Source organism: Piliocolobus tephrosceles, chromosome 13, assembly GCF_002776525.5.
Source record: "Piliocolobus tephrosceles isolate RC106 chromosome 13, ASM277652v3, whole genome shotgun sequence".
NCBI classification, from domain to species: domain Eukaryota; kingdom Metazoa; phylum Chordata; class Mammalia; order Primates; family Cercopithecidae; genus Piliocolobus; species Piliocolobus tephrosceles.
Window position 1 is genome coordinate 119,230,312 of NC_045446.1, and position 26,921 is coordinate 119,257,232.

The window sequence follows — 26,921 nt, forward strand, 5'->3', positions numbered from 1 at the left end:
CTAAAAAATACTTTTATTTGTGCAATCACAAACATGCCAGTCATCCCCATCTATCTCCAGCTAAAGAGTCACTACTGCTATAGATTCACTTTAGTCTGCATTCCTAGGTAATATTTATAAAGATATTCAGTAATAGAAATCTCTTTCCTTTCTGACATCACCAGTCCTGAGCAAACCTCACTTCCTTGAACCCTCCCTGACAGAGAGTAAGCATCCCTGAAATCACCCAATACAAGGCCAAATCCTGTGCTAAGGCCTTTTTAACACCTTCTTACTGAGAACCAGCCCTAAAAAACCCATGGTGGATAATCACCCTTGTGCAAATGAGCAACAAACTCAACTTGTTCAATCATAGGTGGTCTTTGGCTATAGGGCCCTGGCAGAAATGAAGATCCACAGCGATTCAACTAAAAGCCCTTGTTGCTTCGTCCTGGGATCCTTGATGAGAAGGCAGATATAAAATCCCTTCTGAGGTGCCACTTGCCCTTGCTGGGATGTAAGTTCATGCTAAATTAAGCTCAAATAGTTCAATGAAGCCCTTCACCGTCAGGTTTGCTTTGTTTTCCAAGGAACAGTTTTTCGAAAATATTTTGGTTATTCAGATTGTGTTGCTCTTTGGTGAAATTGTTTTCTAGACTAACACCTGCTCTGAAGATCATCTGCCTGCCTGCCTAAAAAGTCTACAAGAGAAACTATAATGAGGGGATGAACATAGGTTGGATTAGTTCATCGGAACTGGCTCTGGAGGCCAACTTCAGATCTTTGACTGGCAAAACCATTTCAAAACTTTACAAGGTATAACACAGATGAACTGTGAAAACATGGTAACGACAGAAGCTGGTGGGGGGGAAACAAAAAACAAAAAAACCCCACGTATTTCATAATACCACTGATACAAAATATCCAGAATAGGCAATTATTAATATTCACAGTGGTTTGCCTAGGAGTGGGGATGGGGTTAGGAAAGACTAGCGAGTCATGTTTTTAAGTAACAAGGCACAATCTAAAACCAGCTCTCTTTTTTCTCCTTTAAATGTGTTGTATTTATTGCTTTTATTTGCTGCAAGTTAAGGATACTGAATTTTACACCCTTTCCATGGGCAAGTGGCAAGGGGCAACAAAGGGAACCTAAAACAGCAGGTAAAATCCTATCTGAACTAATTTCACAGATAATCAAATTATTATTTTCAAAATTTGAAAATAATATACTAAACATTATATTCTCCCCATCACTAGAAAGACAAGATACCTCTCAGAGATGTTCTTTAACAAATTAGTAAGTAAAATTAAGTCCTCTTATGGAACTTATAGTGGAAAAAGTACCATGCGCATCTTGCTTTTCTCCTTCTCAAATTTATTGACTGCTTTCAATCCCCCAAGGAATTTACTTTTTTTTCTGTATGGCTTTTAGTATGCAAGTTTGGAGTTAAGATAAGTTTGTTGAGAGTGATTAGTACATGTGCCATGAAGGCAAGGAAAAATAATCACACTGGAGTCAGGCATGGTGGCTCACGCCTTCAAAAAATTAATGAATACAGGAACTGGTGTTTTGAAAAGATTAACAAAATAGATAGACTGCTAGCCAGATTAATAAACAGAGAGAGAATAATCAAATAGACACAATAAAAAATGATAAAAGGGATATAATCACTGATCCCACAGAAATACAGACTATCATCAGAGAATACTATAAACACCTGTACGCAAATAAACTAGAAAATCAAGAAGAAATGGATACATTCCTGGACCATACACCCTCCCAAGACTAAACTAGGAAGAAGTCGAATCACTGAATAGACTAATAACAAGTTCTGAAATTGAAGCAGAACCTCAAAAAAAAAAAAAAAAAAAAAAAATTTCAACATTCCTTCATGCTAAAAACTCTCCTGAAATAGCCTACCAACCAAAAAAACCCTAGGACCAGACAGACTCACAGCCGAATTCTACCAGAGGTACGAAGAGAACCTGGTACCATTCCTTCTGAAACCATTCCCAACAAAAGAAAAAGAGGGACTCCTCCCTAACTCATTTTATGAGGCCAGCAACATCCTGATGCCAAAACCTGGCAGAGGCACAACAACAAAAAAGAAAATTTCAGGGCGATGTCCCTGATGAACATCGATGTGAAAATCCTCAATAAAATACTGGCAAACTGAATCCAGCAGAACATCAAAAAGCTTATCCACCAGGATCGAGTTGCCTTCATGCCTGGAACGCAAGGCTGGTTCAACATATGCAAATCAATAAACATAATCCATCACATAAAACAGAACCAATGACAAAAACCACAATTATCTCAATAGACAAAGAAAAGGTCTCCGATAAAATTCAACAACCCTGGCTGGGTGCAGTGGCTCACACCTATAACCCCAGCACTCTGGGGAGCCAAGGCGGGAGGATCACAATCCTGGCCAACATGGTGAAATCCCATCTCTACTAAAAAAACAAAAATTAGCTGGGTGTGGTGGCACGCCTCTGTAGTCCCAGCTACTCGGGAGGCTGAGGTAGGGGAACTGCTTGAACCCAGGAAGGGGACATTGCAGTGCGTGCCACTGCACTCCAGCCTGGTGACAGAGTGAGACTCTGTCTCAAAAAATAAATAAATAAATAAATAAATAAATAAATAAATAAATAAATAAATAAATAAAATAAAAAATAAAAATAAATTAAAAATAAATTTTAAAAATTCAACACCCCTTCATGCTAAAAACTCTCAATAAACTAGGTATTGATGGAACATATCTCAAAATAATAAAAGAGCTATTTATGACAAACCCATAGCCAGTATCATACTGAATGAGTAAAAGGAGAAAGCGTTCCCTTTGAAAACTGGCACAAGACAAGGATGCCCTCTCTCACCACCCCTATTCAACACAGTACTGAAGTTCTGGCCAGAGCAATCAGCCAAGAGAAAGAAAGAGTATTCAAATAGGAAGAGAGGAAGTCAAGGGTATTCAAATAAGAAGAGAGAAAGTCAAATTGTCTCTGTTTGCAGATGACATGATTGTATATTTAGAAAACCCCACTGTCTCAGCCCCAAACCTCTTTAAGCTGATAAACAATTTCAGCAAAATCTCAGGATACAAAATCAATGTGCAAAAATCACAAGTATTCCTATACACCAATAATAGACAAGCAGAGAGCCAAATTATGAGTGAACTCCCATTCACAATTGCTACAAAGAAAATAAAATACCCAAAACCACAACTTACAAGGGACATGAAGGATCTCTTCAAGGAGAAATACAAATCACTGCTCAAGGAAATAAGAAAGGACACAAACAAATGGAAAAAAAATGCATGCTCATGGATAGGAAGAATCACTATTGTGAAAATGGTCATACTGCCCAAAGTAATTTATAGATCCAATGCTATTCCCATCAAGCTACCACTGACTTTCTACACAGAACTAGAAAACACTACTTTAAATTTCATATGGAAACAAAAGAGAGCCCACATAGCCAAGACAACCCTAAGAGAAAAGAATAAAGCTGGAGGCATCATGCTACCTGACTTTATACTATTAAGTCTACAGTAACCAAAACAACATGGTACTGGTACCAAAACAGAGATATAGACCGACGGAACAGAACAGAGGCCTCAGAAATAACACCACACATCTACAACCATCTGATCTTCGACAAACCTGACAAAAATAATCAATGGGGAAAGGATTCCCTACTTAATAAATGGTGCTGGGAAAACTGGCTAGCCATATGCAGAAAACTGAAACTGGACCCCTTCCTTACACCTTACACAAAAATTAACTCAAGATGGATTAAAGACTTAAACGTAAGACCTAAAACTATAAAAATCCTAGAAGAAAACACAGGCAATACCATTCAGGACATAGGCACGGGCAAAGACTTTATGACTAAAGCACCAAAAGCAATGGCAACAAAAGCCAAAACTGACAAATGGAATCCAATTAAACAAAACAGGTTCTGCACAGTAAAAGAAACTTTCATCAGAGTGACCAGGCAACCTACAGAATGGGAGAAAATTTTTGCAATCTATCTATCTGACAAAAGTCTAATATCCAGAATCTACAAAGAACTTAAACAAATTTACAAGAAAAAAACAAACAATCCCATCAAAAAGTGGGCAAAGGATATGGACACTCCTCAAAAGAAGACATTTATGCAGCCAACAAACATATGAAAAAAGCTCATCATCACTGGTTATTGGAGAAACACAAATCAAAACCACAATGAGATACCATCTCACACCAGTTAGAATGGCGATCATTAAAAAGTCTGGAAACAACAGATGCTGGTGAGGATGTGGAGAAACAGGAACACTTTTACACTGTTGGGAGTGTAAATTAGTTCAACCATTGTGGAAGACAGTGTGGTGATTCCTCAAGGATCTGGAACTAGAAATATCATTTGACCCAGTAATCCAAATACTGGGTATACACCCAAAGGATTATAAATCATTCTACTATAAAGACACATGTGCATGTATGTTTACTGCGACACGATTCACAATAGCAAAGACTTTGAACCAACCCAAATGTCTTTTAATGATAGACTGGATAAAGAAAATGTGGCACATATACACCATGAAATACTATGCAACCATAAAAAATGAGTTCATGTCCTTTGCAGGGACACGGATGAAGCTGGAAACCATCTTTCTCAGCAAACTAACACAAAAACAGAAAACCAAACACCACATGTTCTCACTCATAAGTGGGAGTTGAACAATGAGAATCCATGGACACGGGGAGGGGAATATCACACAACGGGGCCTGTTGAGGGGGTGGGGGGCTAGGGGAGAGATAGCATTAGGGTAAATACCTAATACAGACGAAGGGTTGATGGGTGCAGCAAACCACCATGGCGTGTGTATACCTATGTAACAAAACTGAACGTTCTGCACGCATACCCCAGAACTTGAATTAAAAAAAAAAAAGAAAAAAATACTGCCAGAGAAAACAACTATAAATCATTTTATTTTCAATCTAAAAAGATAAATAAATAAATAATAAAGAAAAAATAAATAAAACTCTGCTACAGTTAAATTACTGCAGAAGGGATTCCTTTACCTGCACTTAAATGCAACCCCTACTGAAACCAGGATTCAAGGCTCTTCACAGCCTGTGCTCAAGCACTCCTTTTTATCTTATCTCTTGCTATTAACTACACTTTCAGGCATCTGTGCTTATTTACATCATTTTGCACTGAAATCACTGTTTACCAAACACACAATGCTCTTCCATACCTGTGTTTGCATATATGCGCTGCGTTTTTATGTTTTCACAGAAATGACATTCCCATGCTTGGGTACACTCTTAATTATTGCATAAGACCCAACTCAAATATATAGTGTTAACTTGCTCTTTCCTTTGTTACAACCATACTACTTTGTTCACACCTCCAGATGAGCACTTTTAATAGTTCACTGTAATAATTTACTTACATATCTGCTTCCCCAATTACATGATTAACCTCTTCACTGCAGGGACTATGTGTTTTTCTTTATGTATCACCAATGTCTGCTTGGCACATGGTAAGTTTTCAATACATATTTTAATAAAGAATAAAACACAAACTGGATTTAACTGGTTTTTTTGGTGTGTATCTGCCTTTGTCCCACCAGATATTATTCAATTATTTTTATTTTCCCTAATGTGCAACTTGTAAAAAATAAATGATAGTACTAATAGCATTTCAAGCAAATCCAGTTATCATGTTTTACTCTTTATATTTCCTGTATGACCGAGCACAAAACTTTTTATCTAATAGGAACTTAAAAATGTTTGAATTGACTTTATAGCACCAAGAAAAACACAGAAGATATTATACCTATAGAGGAAGACTGTGGACTAATCAGAAGGTCCTCTTGGACTTGTTCACTTCCTGGAACTGTCTGCTGATCACTCAGGGAACTCTGAGATGCACTCACAGGCTGGGACACTTCCTCGTGGACCTCCTCGTCACTTAACCTTTCTACTTTGACCCGGACATCTTCTTCAGTACCTAAAGGCAAGGTAGTTTTTGTGCTCTCACAAGTCACATAATCAGCCATTCTTCTACCGGTCTCAGATGGGCCAGGTAATTCTAAAGTCCGGGTATTTTCTGCTTGCTTAACTTTCTCAGGCTGAATCCTTCGATCAATTCCAAAAGGAAAAGTCCAGGGAAAAGCTAAGGAAGAGTCAACTGGTTGGTTTCTATTTTCTGAGTAGGAAGCTGAAGAATTCAATACCTGGGGTGAACTTGTTTGTGTGCTACACTTTACAGGACTTTCAGGAGACATAACAATGTAGCTTTTGCGCTTTCTCCGGGATTCTCGGCAGACAGGAATCGTTCTTTCTACCACACTGCACTCTGAGGACACGGGAGAAATGCTCCCATCTCGAGAAGTAAAATTGCAGTTAGAATTATTTTCTTGTCCAGCATCTAGACCCTTTTCGGGTTGGCTGTTAGGTGTATTCCATAAAATGCTTGATTTCATGAACTCTGAGCAAGTGCTGGCAACACTGAACATTTGCATATAGCTGGCTGCTGCTAGAACATCAATAATATTTTCTGTGTTAATTGATAGAGTGGCTGTGTAAGCATATTCTAAAAGAGGTATAAAGCCAGTCACTGTAACGTGATGCAGATCCAACACATTCTTGTTCTCATCCTCGGCTTGGCCTACAAGTTTGGTGCGAAAGAAATCACTGCAAGCTGCTAGTACCACCTTATGTGCCCGGAAGATTTTGTCCTGGACACGAATAGTGATATCACAAAAATGTCCATCATTTCGCAGCATATTTAGCTTTCCAAGCATTTCCTGGCTGTGGGAAGAGGAGCTATGAGTAAACGTTTTCACACCCATCTTTTACTTCCTCTTCTACAGATGCTCTTTCAAGGAGGCAAATGAATCAGAAATGTCCTAAAAAATACATAAAATAAAGCATTAATTGATATTTTAGTGGTTTAAATAAAATGTGATTTAGATCATTTTCATGTGGCCACTGCACTAAATTAAAAAGCTGAAAGATGGTAGTGAGAGAGAACTTCAAGGTAGGGAACTGTACAGAAATATATTCTCCTTATCTGCCTTCCGAACTGTCCAACCAATGAAGTCTGTGAACCAATTTTTTTTTTTTTTTTTTTTTTTTTTAGACAGAGTCTCACTCTGATGCCCAGGCTGGAGTGCAGCAGGGTGGTCTTAGATCACTGCAACCTCCGCCTTCCGGGTTCAAGCAATTCTCCTGCCTCAGCCTCCCGAGTAGCTGGGATTACAGGCACTCGCCATCATGCCTGGCTAATTTTTGTATTTTTGTAGAGATGGGGTTTCACCATGTTGGCCAGGCTGGTCTTGAACTCCTGACTTCAGGTGATAGGCCCGCCTCGGCCTCTCAAAATACTGGGATTACAGGCGTGAGCCACTACGTCCGACCTGTGAACCAATGTTTTAATGAGCTGCAGGCTGCAACAGTTTGTAAATAGTGACAATTGTAGAGTGTCTTCTATGTACCAAACAGTATTTGAAATGCTTCACATTTAATAATTGATCATCACTGTATCTCTGTCAGTAGGCATATTATCATTCCTGTTTCTAAATGTGAGCATGCAGCAGGCAATGCCAGTGTAAACACTAAACAATCCATTACATAATCATCCCTGTTAATGTTTTATGCAGGTAAATGTATAGAGGAAAAGAAAGATGGGAAAAAGGAAAAGGAAAGAAAAAAAAACCCAAAAGATTTCAAGATGAATTTTAAAAGCCTGCCAGTGTGGTGGCTCACACCTGTAATCCCGGCACTTAGGGAGGCCAAGGCAGGCGGATTGCTTGAGTTCAGGAGTCTGAGACCAGCCTGGCCAACAAAGCCCCGTCTCTATTAAAAGCACATAAAAATTAGTGGGGTGTGATGGCATGGGCCTGTAGTCCCAGCTATTCAGGACGCTGATGTGGAAGGATCACTTGAGCCTGGGAGGTGGAGGTTGCAGTGAGCCGAGATTGCACCACTGCACTCCAGCCTTGGTGACAGAGCAAGACTCTATCTAAAAAAATAAAAGTCACAGACTATTATAACTTGAGAAGACAAAATGATCAATTTGGGACTGTTCCATGTCAGACTTCACAAAAGGATAAGGTATGAATCTCTGTTCCAAAGCAGTCAGGTAAAGCTACTGAAATAATTATCTTGATCATAATTAGTGACAGAAGTTCAAATGTAAACTGAGTGCTCCACATACCCTTCCTGAAGTCAAGTGACCACAATGAGGCACTAGACAGCCAGGGACTGGTGCATGCAAATCATCATTTAACATATTTGCTGATTTAGGTCTCACAAAAATGAGATGAAGAGGAAGAAAATGGGAGGGCTATATATAAAGTGTTTTGTTCATTTATTGCATCCCAAGAAACTAGCTTTTAAAGCATGGCCTTCAAGAGTGCTTACTTTGGGATCATGTGGTTGAGGGAAGAAACATGCTTTCAGAGCAAGTGAATTAGTTATAATCCAGGGACCATCTGCATGAACAAAGGTGTGAAGGCAAGAAATTAAACAGCATATTTGGAAGAACATGTGCATCAGAGTATTAAAATGAAACCATTTCAATCTTGAATAGGCCCCAAACAATAGATAATGTACTACATTCTCCAGTGAGGCACAAGGGCACCTTATACAAGGGGGTCGTGGAAAACTACCTTCAACCTTGAGTTACATCCACCTTCAATCATCTTCCATGTTCAAAGTGTAGATATGAAAAGGATTTTTGCTGAGAGTAATCAGTTTGTTGTGAGTTGCAAACCCCATTCTACTTCTCTGCTTACTTCCCTGCAGGGAAAGGGGCTTCAAGACATGCTAACCCTTTCTCTGAGGTCTATGGAAAATATGTTACAACTGAAAAGACTCTGAAGGGCACATAAGTCTGATTTAAACAATAACCAAGGCCAAGAAGTACGCCTACTATCTCCGAACAGTATATAAAGGCAACACAGTGGAGTGGTTGAAAGCACAGACTCTGGAACCAGAATGCTGGCTTTACATGCCGGTGCTATTTTTACCTGTGTGACCTTAGGCAAGTCATTAAACAAACCCTGTGTATCTTAATATATTCAGCGGTGAAATAAATATAATACAACACACCTCATAGAGTTCTGAGGATTAAATGATCTAACATGTTAAGCATTTAGAATAGTAACTAGCAACATAATCAATGCTACAGAAACATTAGTTGCTGCTGCTACTAACATTACTATCAAAGACCTTTTCTTTCTGGACGGGTCAGAAACCACAGCCAGCAAATGAAGAAGAGTGAAAGAAGAACGTTGGGGAGGAGAGAAAGAAAGAAAAAGGAGGCAAACCACACCCGACTCTTCAACTGCAGGCCTGTAGTAGGCCTGAGGTGGGAAACGAGGGAAAGCTTTCACTCTTAAGTTTATTAGTTCTTGAAAAGATTGTTGGTATTTCCTGAAAGTGATCAGAACAGTTATTAAGACTTACTCTCCAGGAAGCTGGAGGGAGAACGAACTCCATAGAATAAATAAAATGGCTCAAGAATACCTCCTATAAGTCATGCCTGTTCACATATACGGCATGAATTCTGATCTACTTAGAAGTACAGGATGAGAAGAAGGTGATGAGGAGGAAATACATTCCATACCATATATTTATCACATGCATTTCCCAATATGTCTGCAGAAACTCAGGCCCAAGATATGCTCCACAACACAAACTTATATGGACAAATATATTTTGGATAAACAGACACACTTCATCTTCTTGCACTTTGCTTTATTAAACGTTGGAGATATTGTCTTTTTTACAAATTGGAAACTTGTGGCATCCCTGCCGTCAGCAAGTCTACTGGTGCCAGTTTCCACCAGCTTGTGCTCACTTCACGTTTGTGTCACATTTTGGTAATTCTTGCAGTATTTCAAACTTTTTCATTATAATTATATCTGTTATGGTGATCTGTGATCAGGAATCTTTGATGTTACTACTATAATTGTTTTGGGGTGCCACAAACTGCACCCATATAAGACAGTGAACTTAATGTTGTGTGCGTTATGACTGATTTACCCACTAGTCAGTCCCCCATCTCTCTCCTCCTCCTCAGGTATCCCTATTCCATGAAAAACAAGGATACTGAAATTAGACCAATTAATAACCCTACAATAGCCTCTAAATGACCATGTGAAAGGAAGAGTTGCACATTTCTCACTTTGTTTTTTTTATGTTTTGAGACAGAATTTTGCTCTGTCACCCAGGCTAGAGTGCAGTGACACAATCTTGGCTCACTGCAACCTCCACCTCCCAGATTCAAGCAATTCTCCTTTCAGCTTCCAGAGCAGCTTGAATTACAGGTATGCACCCCAAACCCCGGTTAATTTTTTTGTAGTTTTAGTAGAGAGGGGGTTTCACCATGTTGGCCAGCCTGGTCTCGAACTCCTGACCTCAAGTGATCCACCCATCTCACGTTTTTCACTTTAAATGAAATGCTAGAAATTATTAAGTTTAGTGAGGAAGGCATGTCGAGAGCTCAGAGAGCGCCTGAAAGCTAGACCTTTTATACCAAATAGCTAGCCAAGCTGTGATAGCAAATTACATATTCTTAAAGTAAATTAAAAGTGCCACTCCAGTGCACACACAAATGATGAGAAAGTAAAACAGCCTTATTGCTGACATGGAGAAAGTTTGCCTGGTGTGGACAGAAGATGATACCAACCACAATATTCCTTTAAATCAAAGCCTAATCCAGGGCAAGGCCATTAACTCTCCTGAATTCTATGAAGGCTGACAGGGATGAGGAAGCTGCAGAAGAAAAGTTGGAAGCTAGCAGAGGTTGATTCATGAGGTTGAAGGAAAGAAGCCATCTCCGTAACATAACAGTGCAAGGTGAAGCCGCAAGTGCTGATGTTGAAGCTGCAACGAGTTATCCAGAAGAGCTAACTAAGATCACTGATGAAGGTGGCTACACTAAACAACAGGTTTTCAACGTAGACAACATAGCCTTACACAGGAAAGAGACTTTCACGGCTAGAGAGAAGTCAATGCCTGGCTTCAAAGCTTCAAAGGACAGGATGCCTCCCTTGTAAGTGGCTAATGCAGCTGGTAACTTAACTGGAAGCCAATATTTATTTACTATTCTGAAAATCCTAGACCCCTTAAAGATTAGGCTCAATCTATTCTGCCATGCTCTATAAGTGAAACAACACAGCCTGACGACAGCACATCTATTTACAGCATGGTTTACTGCATGTTTTAAAAGCCCACTGTTGAGACCTAATGCTTACAAGACTGTGTTCCGTACATTAATGCTTTCCAACAGTGCATCTCGTCATCGAGGAGCTCTGATGAGGAGGTATGTGACTGATGTTGCTTTCATGGCTGCTAATATAACATCCATTCTGCAGCCTATAGATCAGGGAATCATTTTCATTTTCAAGTCTTATTATTTAAGAAATACATTTCAAAAGGCTATAGTTGCCACAGATTCTGCTGATGGATCTGCGCAAAGTGAAAACTTTCTGGAAAAGATTCATCATTCTAGATGCCATTAAGACTGAGATTCATGGGAGGAGGTAAAAATATCAACATTAACAGGAGTTTGGACAAAACTGATTCCAGCCTTCATGATGACTTCCAAGACTTTTTTGGAGGAAGTAACTACAGATGTGTTGGAAACTGCAAGAGAACTAGAATTCAAAATGGAGCCTGAATTGCTGCAATCTCATGATAAAACTTGAACAGATAAGGAGTTGCTCCTTGTGGATAAGCAAAGACAGTGGTTTCTTGAGATGGAGTCTACTCCTGGTGAAGAAACTAGGAACACTGTTGAAATGACAATAAAGGATTTAGAAAACTATATAAACCTTGTTGATAAAGCAGTGGCAGGGTTTGAGAGGATCAACTCCAATTTAAAAAATTTTAATTAAAATTTATTTTTAGATGGGCGCAGTGCCTCACCCTATAATCCCAGTACTTTAGGAGGCTGAGGTGGGTGGATGGCTTGAGCTCAAGAGTTTAAGACCAGCCTGGCGACAGGGTACAACACCATCTACACAGAAAATACAAAAATTAGCTTGGTGTGGTGTCACATGCCTGTAGTTCCAGCTACTCGGGAGGCTGAGGCTGGAGGATTGCATGAGCTTGGGAAGCAGAGGTTACAGTGAGCTGACATCAAGCCACTGTACACCAGCCTGTGTGACAGAGTGAGACCCTGCCTCTAAAACAAATTCAGAAAAGCTGGCAGAGGTTGGCTGGTTCATGAGGTTGAAGGAAAGAAGCCATCTTCATAACACAAAAGTGCAAGGTAAAGCTGCAGGTGCTAATGTCAAAGCTGCAAATTATCCAGAAGAGCTAGGTAAGATCACAATTTTTTTTTAGAGGCAGGGTCTCACTCTGTCACCCAGGCTGGAGTACACTGGCATGATCATGGCTCACTGTAGCCTTGAACTCCTAGGGTCAAGCAATCCTCCTGTCTTAGCCACCCAAGTATCTAGGACTACGGGGTGTACCACCACGCCTGGCTAATTTTTACATTTTTTTTTTTTTTTTGGTAGAGATGGGGGTGTCCCTATGTTGCTCAGGCTAGTCTCGAACTCCTGGTTTCAGCATCCCAAAGTGCTGAGATTACAGGTTTGAACCACTACACCCAGCAATCAACTCTAATTTTGAAAGAAGTTCTTCTGTAAGTAACATGCTATCAAACAGCATCACACACTATAGAGAAATCCTCATGAAGGCTGGGCGCAGTGGCTCACGCCTGTAATCCCAACACTTTGGCACTCTGGGAGGCCCAGGCAGCGGGACTGCCTGAGGTCAGGAGTTCGAGACCAACCTGGACAACATGGTGAAACCCCGTTTCTACCAAAAATACAAAAAATTAGCCGGGTGTGGTGGCAGGCACCTGTAATCCCAGTTACTTGGGAGGCTGAGGCAGATTTGCTTGAACCCGGGAGGTGGAGGCTGCAGTGGGCCAAGATCATGCCATGCACTCCAGTCTGGGTGACAGAGTGAGACTCTGTCTTAAAAAAACAAACAAAAAAAAGAAATCCTCATGAAAGAAAGATCCAGGAGGTTGGGTGCACGGGTTCATGACTGTAAACCCAGCACTTTGGGAGGCTGAGGCAGGAAGACTATTTGAGCCCCAGGAGCTCAATGCAATGGAGTGAGACCCACCTCTAATTTAATTAAAAAAAAAAAAAAAAAAAAAAAAGCAGGGGGTGGAGCAGGGTAGGGGAAGAAAGATTCAACCCTTGTGTCAAACTTCATCACTGTCTTATTAAACCAACTGCCACATCTCCAATCTTCAGTGACTACCATCCAGATCAGTGGCAGCCGTCAACATCAAGGCAAGACCTTCCACCAACAAAAAGATTATGACTTGCTGAAAGCTCAGATAATTGCTAGAATTTTTTAGCAATAAAGTATTTTTTAAATATTTGAAAAATGTGTCAAGTATAGTGGCATGCAGCTGTAATCCCAGCTACTCAGGAGGTTAAGGTGGGAAGATCCCTTGACTCCAACCTGGGCAACACAGCAAGACCCTGTCTCAAATTTTATTTTGAGACAGAGTCTCACTCTGTCACCCAGGCTGGAGTATGGTGGCACAATCTTGGCTCACTGCAACCTCTGCCTCATGGGTTCAAGCAATTCTCCTGCTTCAGCCTCCCGAGTAGTTGGGAATACAGGCACCAGACACTATGCCTGGCTAATATTTTGTACTTTTAGTAGAGATGTGGTTTCACCATATTGGCCAGGCTGGTCTCGAACTCCTGACCTCAAGTGATCCACCTGACTCAGCCTCCGAAAGCGCTGGGATTACAGGTGTGAGCCACCACTCCCGGCCTCAATTTTTAAAAAAGAGAGAATAAAAAAGAAAAAGTCATACATCGTACTAGACAGTTCAGAAACCACAACATATAACCTGAAGTTTTTATAAGTTAGATAAGTCTCTTTAAAAAAAAAAAAAAAATCTCGCCAGGCACGGTGGCTCATGCCTGTAATCCCAGCACTTTGGGAGGCCAAAGCAGGTGGATCACCTGAGGTCAGGAGTTCGAGACCAGCCTGGCCAACACGGTGAAACCCCAACTCTACTAAAAATACAAAAAAATTAGCTGGGTGTAGGGGTGGGTGCCTGTAATCCCAGCTGCTTGGGAGGCTGAGGCAGGAGAATAGCTTGAACCTGTGAGGCGGAGGTTGCGGTGAGCCAAGATCATGCTACTGTACTCCAGCCTAGTGTCAGAGTGAGACTCCGTTTCAAAAAAAAAAAGTGTATGAGGATTCTGATTTCTCCACATCCTCACCAACACTAATTCCAACTTTGATTCTAGCCATCCTAGTGGATGTGAAGTGGTATGTCATTGTAGTTTTAATTTACATTTCCCTGATAACTAACAATATTGAGCATCTTCACGTGCTTAGTGGACATTCGTATATCTTCCTTGGGGTCCACTTGGAGCTCTGCCCATTGGGTTGTCTTTTTGTTACTGAGTTGTCAGAGTTCTTTATACATTCTAGATGTGAGTTGCTTACCAGAGAAATGGTTTGCAAATATTTTCTCTCATTATGTGGGTTGTCTTTTATGATGGTGTCCTTTGAAGCACAGAAGGTTTTAATTTTTATGAAGTTCAGTGTTTTTCTTTTGCTGTTCATGCTTTTGGTATCATATCTACAAATTCCTTTCCAAATACAAAGTCATGAAGATTTACTAATATGTTTTTTTTTTCAAGGAGTTTTAAAGTTTCAGGTCTTTAATCCATTTTGAGTTATTTTTTGTATATGGTCCCACCTCGTTCTTTTGCATGTAGCTATCCAGTTGTCCCAGCACCATCTGTTAAAAAGTGTATTCTTTTACCACTGAAAGATCTTGGCATCCTTGTTGGAAATCAGTTGAACACAAATGGGTTTATATCTGGACTCTCTATTCCACTGATTTATATGTCCTTGTGCCAGTACCACAATGCTTTAATTACTGTTGTTTTGCAGTAAATTTTGAAGTCAAGAAGCTGAGTCCTCCTATTTTGTCCTTTTTCAGTACTATTTTGGCTATTCTGGGTCCCCTGCAACTCCATATTAATTTCAGAATCAGACTGTCAATCTTTACAAAGTCAGCTAGGATTCTGATAGGAACTGCATTGAATTTATAGATTAGTTTGGAGAATACTGCTATCTTTACAATGTTGAATCTTCTGATCCGTGAACATGGGGTGTTTTTCCACTTATTTAGTCTTTAATTTCTTTCAGCAATGTTGTAAGTTTTCAGAGTATGAGTTTTTCTTTGTTAAATTTATTCCTTTGATATCACCATGAATAAAATTATTTTCTTAACTTTTTTTTTTTTAAGGCAAGAATCTCACTCTGCTGCCCAGGATGGACTGCACTGGTATGATCACGGCTCACTGAGGCCTTGATCTGCTGGGCTCACCTGATCCCTGCCCCTCAGTCTCCTGAGTAGCTGGGACTACCGGCACGGGCCACCAACAAGCCTGGCTAATTTTTGTATATTTTGTACAGACAGGGTTTTGACACATTGCCCAGGCTGGTCTCAAACTCCTAGGCTCAAGCAATCCACCCACCTTGGCCTCCCAAACTGCTAGGATTACAGGCATGAGCTACTGAATCCAGCCTGTTTTCTTAATCCAGTGGCTTCACTGCAAATGTGTAACAAGACAACTTATGTTTGTATACTGGTTTTATATTCTGCAACCTTGCTCAACTTGTTTATTAGTCCTATACTCTTTTTTTTTTTTTTTGAGACGGAGTCTCGGTCGCTCTGTTGCCCAGGCTGGAGTGCAGTGGCGCGATCTCGGCTCACTGCAAGCTCCGCCTCCCAGGTTCACGCCATTCTCCTGCCTCAGCCTCCCGAGTAGCTGGAACAGGCGCCCGCCACCACACCCAGCTAATTTTTTTGTATTTTTAGTAGAGACGGGGTTTCATCGTGTTAGCCAGGATGATCTCTATCTTCTGACCTCGCGATCCACCCACCTCAGCCTCCCAAAGTGCTGGGATTACAGGTGTGAGCCACCGCGCCCGGCAGTCCTATACTTCTTAAATGAATTCCTTATGATTTTCTATAAACAGGTTGCGTATCCCTTATCCAAAATGCTTGGGGGCCAGGTGTGGTACTTTACAAAAGTATGTGGCAATTAAGCTATAGAAGTCCAGTTCCTAAAGCTCTTATTTTACTTCACAACTGATCAAGTGATAGTAATTACCAAACCTCTGCTAAGATCTCTTTTAAGGACCCTGAATGAAGCCAGTCAAGAACAGGGCTTCAGCCCAAGAGCAGTGGCTTATGCTTGCAATGCTAGCACTTTGGGAAGCTAAAGTGGGCAGACGGCTTGAGCTCAGGAATTTAAGACCAGCCTGGGCAATATGGTAAAAACCCATCTCTACAAAGAAATACAAAAATTAGCCAGGTGTGGTAGTGTGTGCCTGTAGTCCCAGCTACTTGGGGGACTGAGGCAGAAGGATTGCTTGAGCCTGGGAGGTAGAGGCTGCAGTGAGCCCAGATTGAGTCACTGCATTCCAGCCCAGGTCAAAGAGTGAGACCCTGTCTCAAAAAAATAATAATAATAATGACGAAATAATAAGAATAAGGCTTCAGATAGCAGCTCTATAAATTATCAGTTTTTGGAGACACAGAGAGTTACAGAAAATTTCTGCTCTGATATAGTCAATATTATATTAAGTGGCTCTAGGGAAACCACATGCCAGACTATGGAGTGTGACTCTGGGACTGGTATTATCTTATACTACAACTATTACTACTAATGGCTTAACTGTTATGTTAGAGACTAAAAAAAATAAAGAATGAATGAACACATTGAAAAAGAGGCAATACTTCAAAACACTCAAATAGAATGAAAAAATTTGAATTTTAGAGCTTAAAGGGCAAATAGATTATTTTATGGCTCAGGAAATGTAGTTTAGCTCAACAAGTGCTGGTGGGAGCCAATGAGGGTTCTTCCTTTCTGAAGTATGAAGCAAAGCCATGTCCTTTGAGTCTGAACTGGTGGAGCCAAGAGTTCCTCACTAGTCTCTTTACTAAGTAGTTTTTGGTTTTCATAAAAATCTTTGCTTTTCAATTTCTTCTCTGTATTTTTCATTCTTTAGTATTTCCTCCATAGTAGGTGGAGTCATTCTTGCTTTCTTTTGTGTGTGTGTGTGTGAGACGGAGTTTCACTCTTGTTGGCCAGGCTGGAGGGCTGTGGTGCAATCTCGGCTCACTGCAACCTCCGCTTCCCAGGTTCAAGTGATTCTCTTGCCTCAGCCTCCTGAGTAGCTGGGACTACAAGCATGTACCACCATGACTGGCTAATTTTTCTATCTTTACTAGAGACAGGGTTTCACCATGTTGGCCAGGTTGGTCTTGAACTCCTGACCTCAGGTGATCTGCCTGCCTCGGCCTCTCAAAGTGCTGGCATTACAGGCATGAGCTACTACACCCAACCTGTTTTTTGTTCTTTTGATCCAAGCTTCCCATTTTGTTGGACTATCCCCTACTTCACAGTCTTTTTTTTGTTGCTTCTACAGTTCTTTTCTCTTGAATAGTTTGTCCTCACCTCTCCAGTTCTTGTACTCTGGGACAGACTAGTATTCTTTTTTTTTGAGACGGAGTCTCACTCTGTGCCCCAGGCTGGGGTGCAGTGGCACAATCTCGGCTCACTGCAAGCTCCGCCTCCCAAGTTCACGCCATTCTCCTGCCTCACCCTCCTGAGTAACTGGACTACAGGCGCCCGCTACCGCGCCCGGCTAATTTTTTTTTTTTGTATTTTTAGTAGAGACAGGGTTTCACCGTGTTAGCCAGGATGGTCTTGATCTCCTGACCTCGTGATCCGCCCGTCTCGGCCTCCCAAAGTGCTGGGATTACATAGACTAGTATTTGTTCCCAAACCAGTTCATGCCCACATGCTCCTTCACTTCTTTTGACAGTGATCTCCACAAGGCACAGAACAAATCCTGAGACCAACCCATGCTGTCCACCCTGCTCTCAGCATTGCTAGCAGCCAGTCTGCAGCAGGGGTAATGCTCCAGCCACTGATCCCGCTCCCCTATAAGTATTCTTTTTAGTGATTTGATAATAGCATAAGAATAATTGTTTCTATAAAAGAACAACTGTTCTTATTAGAATAAAAATCTTACTACTTGTAAAACTCATATTTGATCTGTTCAAACCAGTAAATCAACTATCCCAAAAGTGACAAACTACACAACTAAAAAGACTGATGCGGAAAAATGTTATGACTCATTACAGTAAATTCCTTTCTAAATTATCAGACTAAGAGGAAATCAGGCAAATTCTGTAACAAAATGATCTTTAAAACAATGAAAAAATTACCAATGGGCCAGAATATTAAAAGCTGAGTCCTTAGCTGTAGTTATTTGCTGCCTAACAACCTAAAGAGAAAAAAGTGACTGTGAAAATGATAGACATTAGCCTATTCTGTTTATCTGAATATCCCAGAAAAATACACACTTGTTGACCTGTAAATGTATTTTTAAAATTACAATAAACTTTAAAAAATCTATTAATTTGAATATTCTCTGAAACTTACTACCTGAAAATTTCCCAATAAAGTATACCTCACACCATAATTACTAAATTCCTATTACGGTTTCTAATTCTAGATCTGCCACAGACACTCTTGGTATCTCTGTCCCTACAGAAGATCGCTACAACGAGAAATACATTTGAATCTTTTGACACAATACTAAGCATTAATTAAAAGAATTACAGTCTTTTCGAATTACCCAAAACTCAGTAACAGATTTCTTCACCTCATGCATAATTAGGCTTTATTCAAGTATTTCACATTCAATTATCAATGAATATATTAATATTGCCTGGAGACAGCATGTACACTAGGTAGAGCAACAGCTTTTTACTTCAGACAGACCTGCACATTAATCATGGTTATACAACTGTAGTGGCTGGATGACCTTAAACAAGAGAGCTTTCTGAGGACCGTGATACAGATTAAATGAGACGAGTCTGTGTAAAGTGCCCAGTGCATAGCACAGACTGTTTATATAAGAATACGGTGCAGCAGTGATTAACAGATAAGCTATCATTATTGACAGATCTCTGACTCTATCACCTTTGACTAAAATCTCAGCAATATCCTTCTGAATGTCCATTCTGGGCTTCTACTGTCCAGCTAGAGTGCCAGACAATTCCATCTGAATGTGTTCGCCATTTTGCAAATTCAATGTCTGAAAACAAACTCAAATTATTTCCCAACTAACATACCACTACAGAATTTCTTAATCTGTTAATCATGGATACCTTCAATTGCTCAGGCACCCACAGCTTAAAATCTAGTACTAATTTTTGATTCTCCACACCCAATCCCTCACCTCCCATCAAAACTGGGTATCATCCCTCAGGCACTCTCCCTTCACAGCCAAGTTTATAAAAATTACAGATACTCCCCACTGATAAATATTTATCATAAATCAAAGTCATTTCCCAGAGCAAGAGTGTTAATTATGCTCATTACCAAGAGATGATAATAATGGTCTTGTGTGGTCATGTAAGTCTTAGCTCTCTAGTCTTCATTAGTGTTTTCTCTGTGCTTAGTTTTGAGGTATGAATATTATTAAATCCAGCATGTTCGATAAGCACAAAAACAGTAAGAATGGTGAAAGTATTAACAAACAGAGGTGTTGGAAATAAAATGCAGAGATATATTAATAAAGAATGAGAAAGCTGCTGCTCCCATAAATGGGATCAATATTAAACAGAATGAATGACTCTGAAGTACTTATAACAAATTCTGCAACATATGAAGATGATATACCTACATGATAACTGACAATAAAAGACGGGAAAAAATGATAAGAGAAATGTAAAAATTTTGGAGTATGTGGTTAGAGTGGCATTAACACTAGACAGCGGATTTTAAACTTGAATCTCAGGCCTCTTTACACTCTTAAAATTTATTGAGAACCCAAAAGAGCTTTTGCTTTATATTTATATGAACTATATCTAAAAATATTTATATTATAAATTAAAAACTTAGAAATTTTAAAAATTATTCATCTAAAAATAACAGTAAGTCTGTTACCTTTTAAGACAACATAGTTTTCAAAAAACTAAATTTTCTCAGACCAAAAAAAAAAAAAAAAAAGAAAAAGGCAAGAGTAGCACTGAGTGTGGCTTACTGGAAATCAGCTGAATTCTCATGTGTGTTAAGTCTGTTACAGTATCACATTTCAGCTGAGCGCAGTGGCTCATGCCTGTAATCCCAGCACTTTGGGAGGCCGAGGCAGGCAGATAACCTGAGTTCAGGAGTTCGAGACCAACCTGGCCAACATGGTAAAACCCTCGTCTCTACCAAAACCACAAATATTAGTCCGGTGTGGTGGCGCACGCCTGTAGTCCCAGCTACCTGGGAGGCTGAGGCAGGAGCCATCACTTGAACCTGGGAGGTAGAGGTTGCAGTGAGCTGAGATCATGCCACTGTACTCCAGCCTGGGCAACACAGCAAGACTCTGTCTCAAACAAAATTAAAAAAAAAAAAAATCACATTTCAAGTAGGTAGCCTCTGGAAAACTCCTCTGGAAAACTCCGCTGTATATCTAAGAATAAGAATGAAAAATGGCAAGTAATGTCTTAAAACACTGCTAGAAGATTGTTTTGATCTCACGTACTCTCTAAAAGGTTCTGGGAATCCCCAAGGAGAGTGCCCAGACTACATTAACCACTGCTTTCAAGTTTAATGTTAAAAATCAGGACTGGGCCTGTATGCGGTGGCTCATGCCTGTAATCCCAGGACTTTGGGAGACCGAGGCGGGCAGATTACCTGAGGTCAGGTGTTCGAGATCAGCCCGGTCAACATGGCAAAACCCTGTCTCTACTAAAAATACAAAAATTAGCTGGGCATGGTGACACACACCTGTAATCCCAGCTACTCGGGAGGCTGAGGCATGAGAACTGCTTGAACCTGGGAGGCAGAGGTTGCAGAGAAGTGAGATCACACCACTGCACTCCAGCCTGGGCGACAGAGTGAGACTCCGTCTCAAAAAAAAAAAAAATGGACACAGTTAGGAATTTGTAGACAAGAACTTAAGACTAAGCAAGGTGAATGGACTCCTATTTAAATAAACCACAGAAAGATAGCTCCACATCTGCAAGATTCTACCAAATCTGCATCCCAAAAAGTAGTAAAACAATGTGATATGGGAAATGTTCAAGAGGTCTTTTTTGCCATTTGTCACTGAAGGTGGATGAGTTTAATACTTGTGTATTTAAGGCAGGGGTCCCTACCTGAACAAATCTGCAATGTAGATATAAAAAATTTAGGTGGCTGGGCATGGTGGCTCATGCCTGTAATCCCAGCACTCTGGGAGGCCGAGGCAGGTGTGTCACCTGAGGTCAGGAGTTCAACAATAGCCTGGCCAACATGGTGAAACCCTGTCTCTACTAAAAATACAAAAATTAGGCACAGTGACGCGTGCCTGTAATTCCAGCTACTCAGGAGGCTGAGGCAAGAGAACTGCTTGAACATGGAGGCGGAGGTTGCAGTGAGCCAAGATCATGCCACTACACTCCAGCTCCAGGGCGACAGAGCAAGACTCCGGCTCGACAAAAAAAAAAAAATTCTTTCAGGTAAAAGATGATGGTCAAGAGAATGTTTATCTGGCCAAGAAAAATAGAACCTGCTGGGTAGCTTCAGCAGTTAGGTTTCCTTGCAGACAAAAAAAAAAAAAAAAAAAAAAAGTGGCGCAGAGGGAGGGAGGCATACAAAACAAGCCAACTAAGTTTTCATATCTGGAATAAAGGCCTAGCATTATGGGGGTCATTTTGTTACCATAGGAGAGCCAGCCTACGGATGGCAAAGCAAGAACTTAGGTCCTCAAGGATATCACTGAATTGCTAATTTAACCAACTTTGAGGCTGTTTTTTGTTTTAAATAAATGTCTGTATTGTTTCAGTCACCTGATTCAAGGTTTTCCAATAACGTAAATTGAATGCCTTCATACACATGTCCCACAGGTATTTCAGCAGGTCCCAAGTGAATTCATTATCATCTCTCAAAAATGTATTCTTCTTTTTCAAGTACTAATGACAGTACAACTCCAAAAAGCTAAAACCCCCAAATGTCCACGTTCTAATCCCTTGAATTTGTGAAAGATAACTTTATGGCTTTGCAGATGTGATGAAATATCTTGGAATGGGGAGATGATCCCAGATTACCCAGGTGGGCCCTAAATACAGTCACAAGTCTCCTTATATAAGGAAGGCAGATGGAGACTTGGCACACACAGGACAAGGTGAAAGGTGGGGAAGAGAAGGTGGCGTGGCAATGTAAAGACTGCAGTGATGAATGATATAGTCACAAGATGAATGCCTGCAGCCCACTTAAGCTGGAAGAGGAAAGGAATGGTTTCTCCCCTAGATCCTCTGGAGGGAAGGAGTACTTGCCAACATCTTGATCTCAACCCAGTTATGATAATTTCAAGCTTCTGTGAGAAAATTAATGTGTTGTTTTAAGCTCTCTAATTTGTCATAATTAATTACAACAGCCACAGAAAACTAATACAATTTCTCTTCCCCTTTTCCTCCTAACACAGACCTGGTCACCAAGACCTATTTCACAAATCCATCCCTTCCTTTCTCCACTATCACCGCCTTGGACTACTGAAACAGCATCCTGATTGATCTCCTTGCCTTCAGTCTCACTGGCCTTATATTAATCTTTACCATTATTTAAACTGTCTCTAAAATACAATTATCTGAGTCCAGACACTTATTAGCTCATAGCTTGATGATCACGCTGAACTATCAACAGTACTTGGTACTTTTCAGCACTATCCTACACCCTATCACATCTGATATGGACTGATTTAAATATATAAAATCCTTGAGATCTGGCAGAACCATTATTATCTCCCATTACATTGATGGGGAAATTGAGGTTCAGAGAATTAAATGACTTGGCTAAGGTTACAGGGCTAGTAACAGCAACTTATATCCTGATGGTAAACTTTCTCGCTATTTTACAATCTATTATGCTGTCTCTCCCTCCCTACTCTGCAAAATGAACTCTCTGCCCTCAACTGGTTTTGACTCTTCATTTTCCATATATATCATACAGAATCCCACTTCCCCAGCTCTGGTCCCTTTTTGGAATTCCCTCCTCACTGATCTCCACAGGTCAAATTCTGTTTTATTTTGTTTTCCCTTTTAACCTAAATGTCAGCAAAGCCATTTTTTTTTTTTTTCCCTTTTTGAGACAGAGTCTCATTTTGTCGCCCAGGCTGGAGTGCAGTGGCACAAACTTGGCTCACTGCAACCTCCGCCTCCCGGGTTCAAGTGATTCTCGTGCCTCAGCTTCCTGAGAGCTAGGATTATAGGCGTGCGCCACCATGCCCAGCTAATTTTTGTATTTTTAGTACAGACAGGGTTTCACCATGTTGGCCAGGCTGGTCTCAAACTCCTGACCTCGTGATCCGCTCACCTCGACCTTCCAAAGTGCTGGGATTACAGGTGTGAGCCACTGTGCCCAGCCAGCCTTCCATTTTGATGCCACTTTCAGATGTACTTTCAAATATATTCTTTGGATCTTAAAATCTTAATGAAACTAAAGATGAGAAAAATAAAGATTACAGAAAATATGGGCTAACAGGGACTCAAATTCAAAGCCTCTGACTTTAATTAAATCCTATTCTCATTTTATTATTAAACCAAGCTGTCTTTCTCTACACTGAACTCTGGTGGTGGTTCTATTTGGACCCACTGATCCTGTGTTTCATATCATATCAATTTAGGTTTATCAGGGTATTTGCTCTGTCTCTCCAAGGATTATTCCAATATATTTATGGAATCAATCACATCTGTACTCCCACAAGTTCTTAAAAAATCACTTTATGAGTGCCTTCCTGATATAATTCATGTATAATAAACTGCATAGTGTATAATTTGATGAGTTATGACATATATATCACCACCACCATCAAGATAAGGAATATTGCACAATTTCTGTCAATTTCTTTGCAATCTTGCCTTCCTGTCCTTGCCAGGAATTATCAATGTGCTTTTCACTTTAGTAGTTCCATTTTCTAGAATTTTGTATCAATGGGATTATATAGCACGTACTTTTTCAGGCTTCTTTCATGGACATAATTATTCTGAGATTCATTCATGCTGTGGAGCGTAAGGATTTTTGTTCTTTTTATTGTTGAATACTATTCCATTGCATGGATGTAACACAACCTGTTTTATCATTTAATTGCTGATAGACTTAAGCTGTTTGAAGTTGGGCTATTACAAATAAAGCTGCTGTGCACATTTGTGTACAAGATTTGTGTGGACAAACCAGCAGATGTTCTTATTTCTGTTTCTATAACATTTATGTGTTATACTCTTAATATTGCTTATTATATTGCAGTGATTCCATAAAAAAAGTCACTACTCTATTCACCAGTATAATATTTTACATACAAGTGATCAGTAAGCAGTTTACAGATTTTGCTCACCCGTGGGCCTAATGCAACTTGACAGACAAAGCTGAGTCCTGTCTATATTCTATTACCGCCTAAAAGAATGCATACACTGATATGCAACAAGATCATAAGAAAAAACTTAAAAATTAAAAAAATAGAAATAAGAGTGTGCACTGAAAAATCACTGAGTAAATGTTCTTGATTTATGGTGCTTATGTTTGGGAGAAGCATATTGTTCTTTTAGGTTCAGTCACATTATGATTAAAAGCTTAACTGCAAATGGCAAACAAAATACATAAATTAGTATTTTAAGAGTGCAACACACACAACATACAAATGTTTTGTAGGAAACCTGTTAAAACAATTGATTTAAGAATGGAAGAATCACAGCACAACGTAGAAACTTCATGTTAAACTTACATGGAAAATGTATACATGTGTACTCGAACTAGTGAACATTACAACTCAACCACCCCACCAAAAGTTATTAATAAGATGTTTCTCACTATTAAGAGTCTTTTTTTCTTTACAAATATAGCAGTACCTCGTATTTTATATTTTGCTCTAAACTTGTCACTCTTATCAATCTAAGTAAATGTCTATTTTTTCCCATGATACGAACCAAGTTTTTAGATTGGATTCACATGAGAACTCATATTTGGGAACATGCGTTTTCTTTTTCTGAACAGTAATGAAAATGTTTTGTGATGTTTATTTCACATTAGTTTACTTCCCTTAAGTGTTTTTTACGTTTTCAGGGAGAATTTCAAATGGACTACTTCATCTGAATTTAAAAAGATAATCTTAGGCCTGGAACAGTGGCTCATGCCTATAATCCCAACACTTTGGGAGGTCAAGGGAGGAAGCTCCTTTGAGCCTAGGAGTTCAAGATCAGCTGAGGCAACACAGAGAGACCTTGTCTCTACTAAAAAAATTTTTTTAAAAATTAGCTAAGTGTGGTGCCGTGTGCCTGTAGTACCGGCTAGACAGGAGGCTGAGTGAGGCAGGAGGATCACTTGAGCCTGGAAGGTCAAGACTACAGTGAGCTGTGATTTCACCACTGCACTCCAGCCTGGATGACAGCAAGATCTTGTATCAAAAAAAAGACCATTTGGCCGGGCATGGTGGTTCACGCCTGTAATCCCAGCACTTTGGAAGGCCAAGGCAGGTGGATCACCTGAGGTCAGGAGTTTAAGACCAGCCTGGCCAACATGATGAAACTCCATCACTAGTACTAGTACTAGTACTAGTACTAGTACTACTACTACTACTACTACTACTACTACTACAACTACTACTACTACAACTACTACTACTACTACTACTACTACTAAAATAATTAGCTGGGGATGGTGGTGCACGCCTGTAATCTCAGCTACTTGGGAGGCAGAGGCAGGAGAGTTGGTTGAACATGGGAGGCAGAGGTTGCAGTGGGCCGAGACTGCATCACTGCACTCCAGCCTAAGCAACAAGAGCAAAATTCCATCTCAAAAAATAAAAAACAAACAAACATTTTAAACTAGTTGTTTTTCAATGAAACAAAGATTCTAATCATTTTACTCTATGAATAAGCCCTTTCTAGTTCAGAGATTTGAAAAAGTAATGGAGAGTTATCAATAAATCAATTAATTCAGAAACATTAAACGATTAGAATTTCCTCTCCTTGCTGGTAGTCACCAAGTCATGCTGATTGTTACTTTCTACATCAAGGGAAGATAAATTAATATATATTGAGTAACTCCCACCAAGTGTCATTATCTCACTCTGGACTCACAAATTCACAAACCTGGTAATAGGATATTCTAAATCCAGTTATAGGCCAGGCACGGTAACTCACGCCTGTAATCCCAGCACTTTGTGGGGCCCATGGGTGGATGTCTTGAGGCCAGGAGTTTGAGACCCCGTCTCTACTAAAAATACAAAAATTAGCTGGGTGTGGTGGTGCACGCCTGTAACCCCAGCTACTACTCGGGAGGCTGAGGCACAAGAATTGCTTGAACCTGGGGGGCAGAGGTTGCAGTGAGCTGAGATCACGCCACTGCACTCCAGCCTGGGCAACAGAGAGAGACTCTGTCTTAAAAAAATAAAAATAAAAATAAATCCAGTTTTAAAGGAGGAGACAGAAAATCAGATTAAATTGTCCATATCCCTTTAACTAAGTAACAAAACCAGGATTTACACAAAGGTCTATATGACCCCCCCCCAAAAAAAATCTTCATTTCCCAGTTATTTCTCCCCACCCCATTATGCTGTCATTTATAATAATTTAACCCATTTATGCCAGAGGTTGCAATTATTTGAATTTTTGCAATCAGACCTTAGTGGTGACCTTCGGCAGGATAGAAATAACTCCCACATGCTTAGAGTTCCAATAATGGAACGGTAGGCAAAAATGGGTTAATTACAGTACTTAAGGGATATCTGCTATTCACATCATATTATTGTATCTAGAAAGAAAGACTGAATAGAAGGCCTGTCTATCTTATTCATCTATGTGGCTCCTTACATGAGCAAGTAAA

The 26,921-nt window shown here is 40.0% G+C and overlaps 1 protein-coding gene across 11 annotated transcripts in view; it reads right to left on the minus strand.

Annotated features, from left to right (window-relative positions):
- Window positions 1–26,921, minus strand: part of ZBTB44 (zinc finger and BTB domain containing 44) — a 78,213-nt gene that overhangs the window by 29,707 nt on the left and 21,585 nt on the right. For 10 of the 11 annotated variants that reach the window (XR_002725160.3, XR_002725161.2, XM_031936680.1 and 7 more), the window contains exon 2: window positions 5,810–6,884. The exons of the other annotated variant lie outside the window; for it this stretch is intronic. Coding sequence is in view for 8 of the 10 variants with exons in the window: in XM_031936680.1 (XP_031792540.1) it covers window positions 5,810–6,827 (1,018 nt within the window). In the remaining 2 variants the exon portion in view is untranslated. The remainder of the gene's footprint in view (window positions 1–5,809; window positions 6,885–26,921) is intronic. 11 annotated transcript variants of the gene reach the window in all.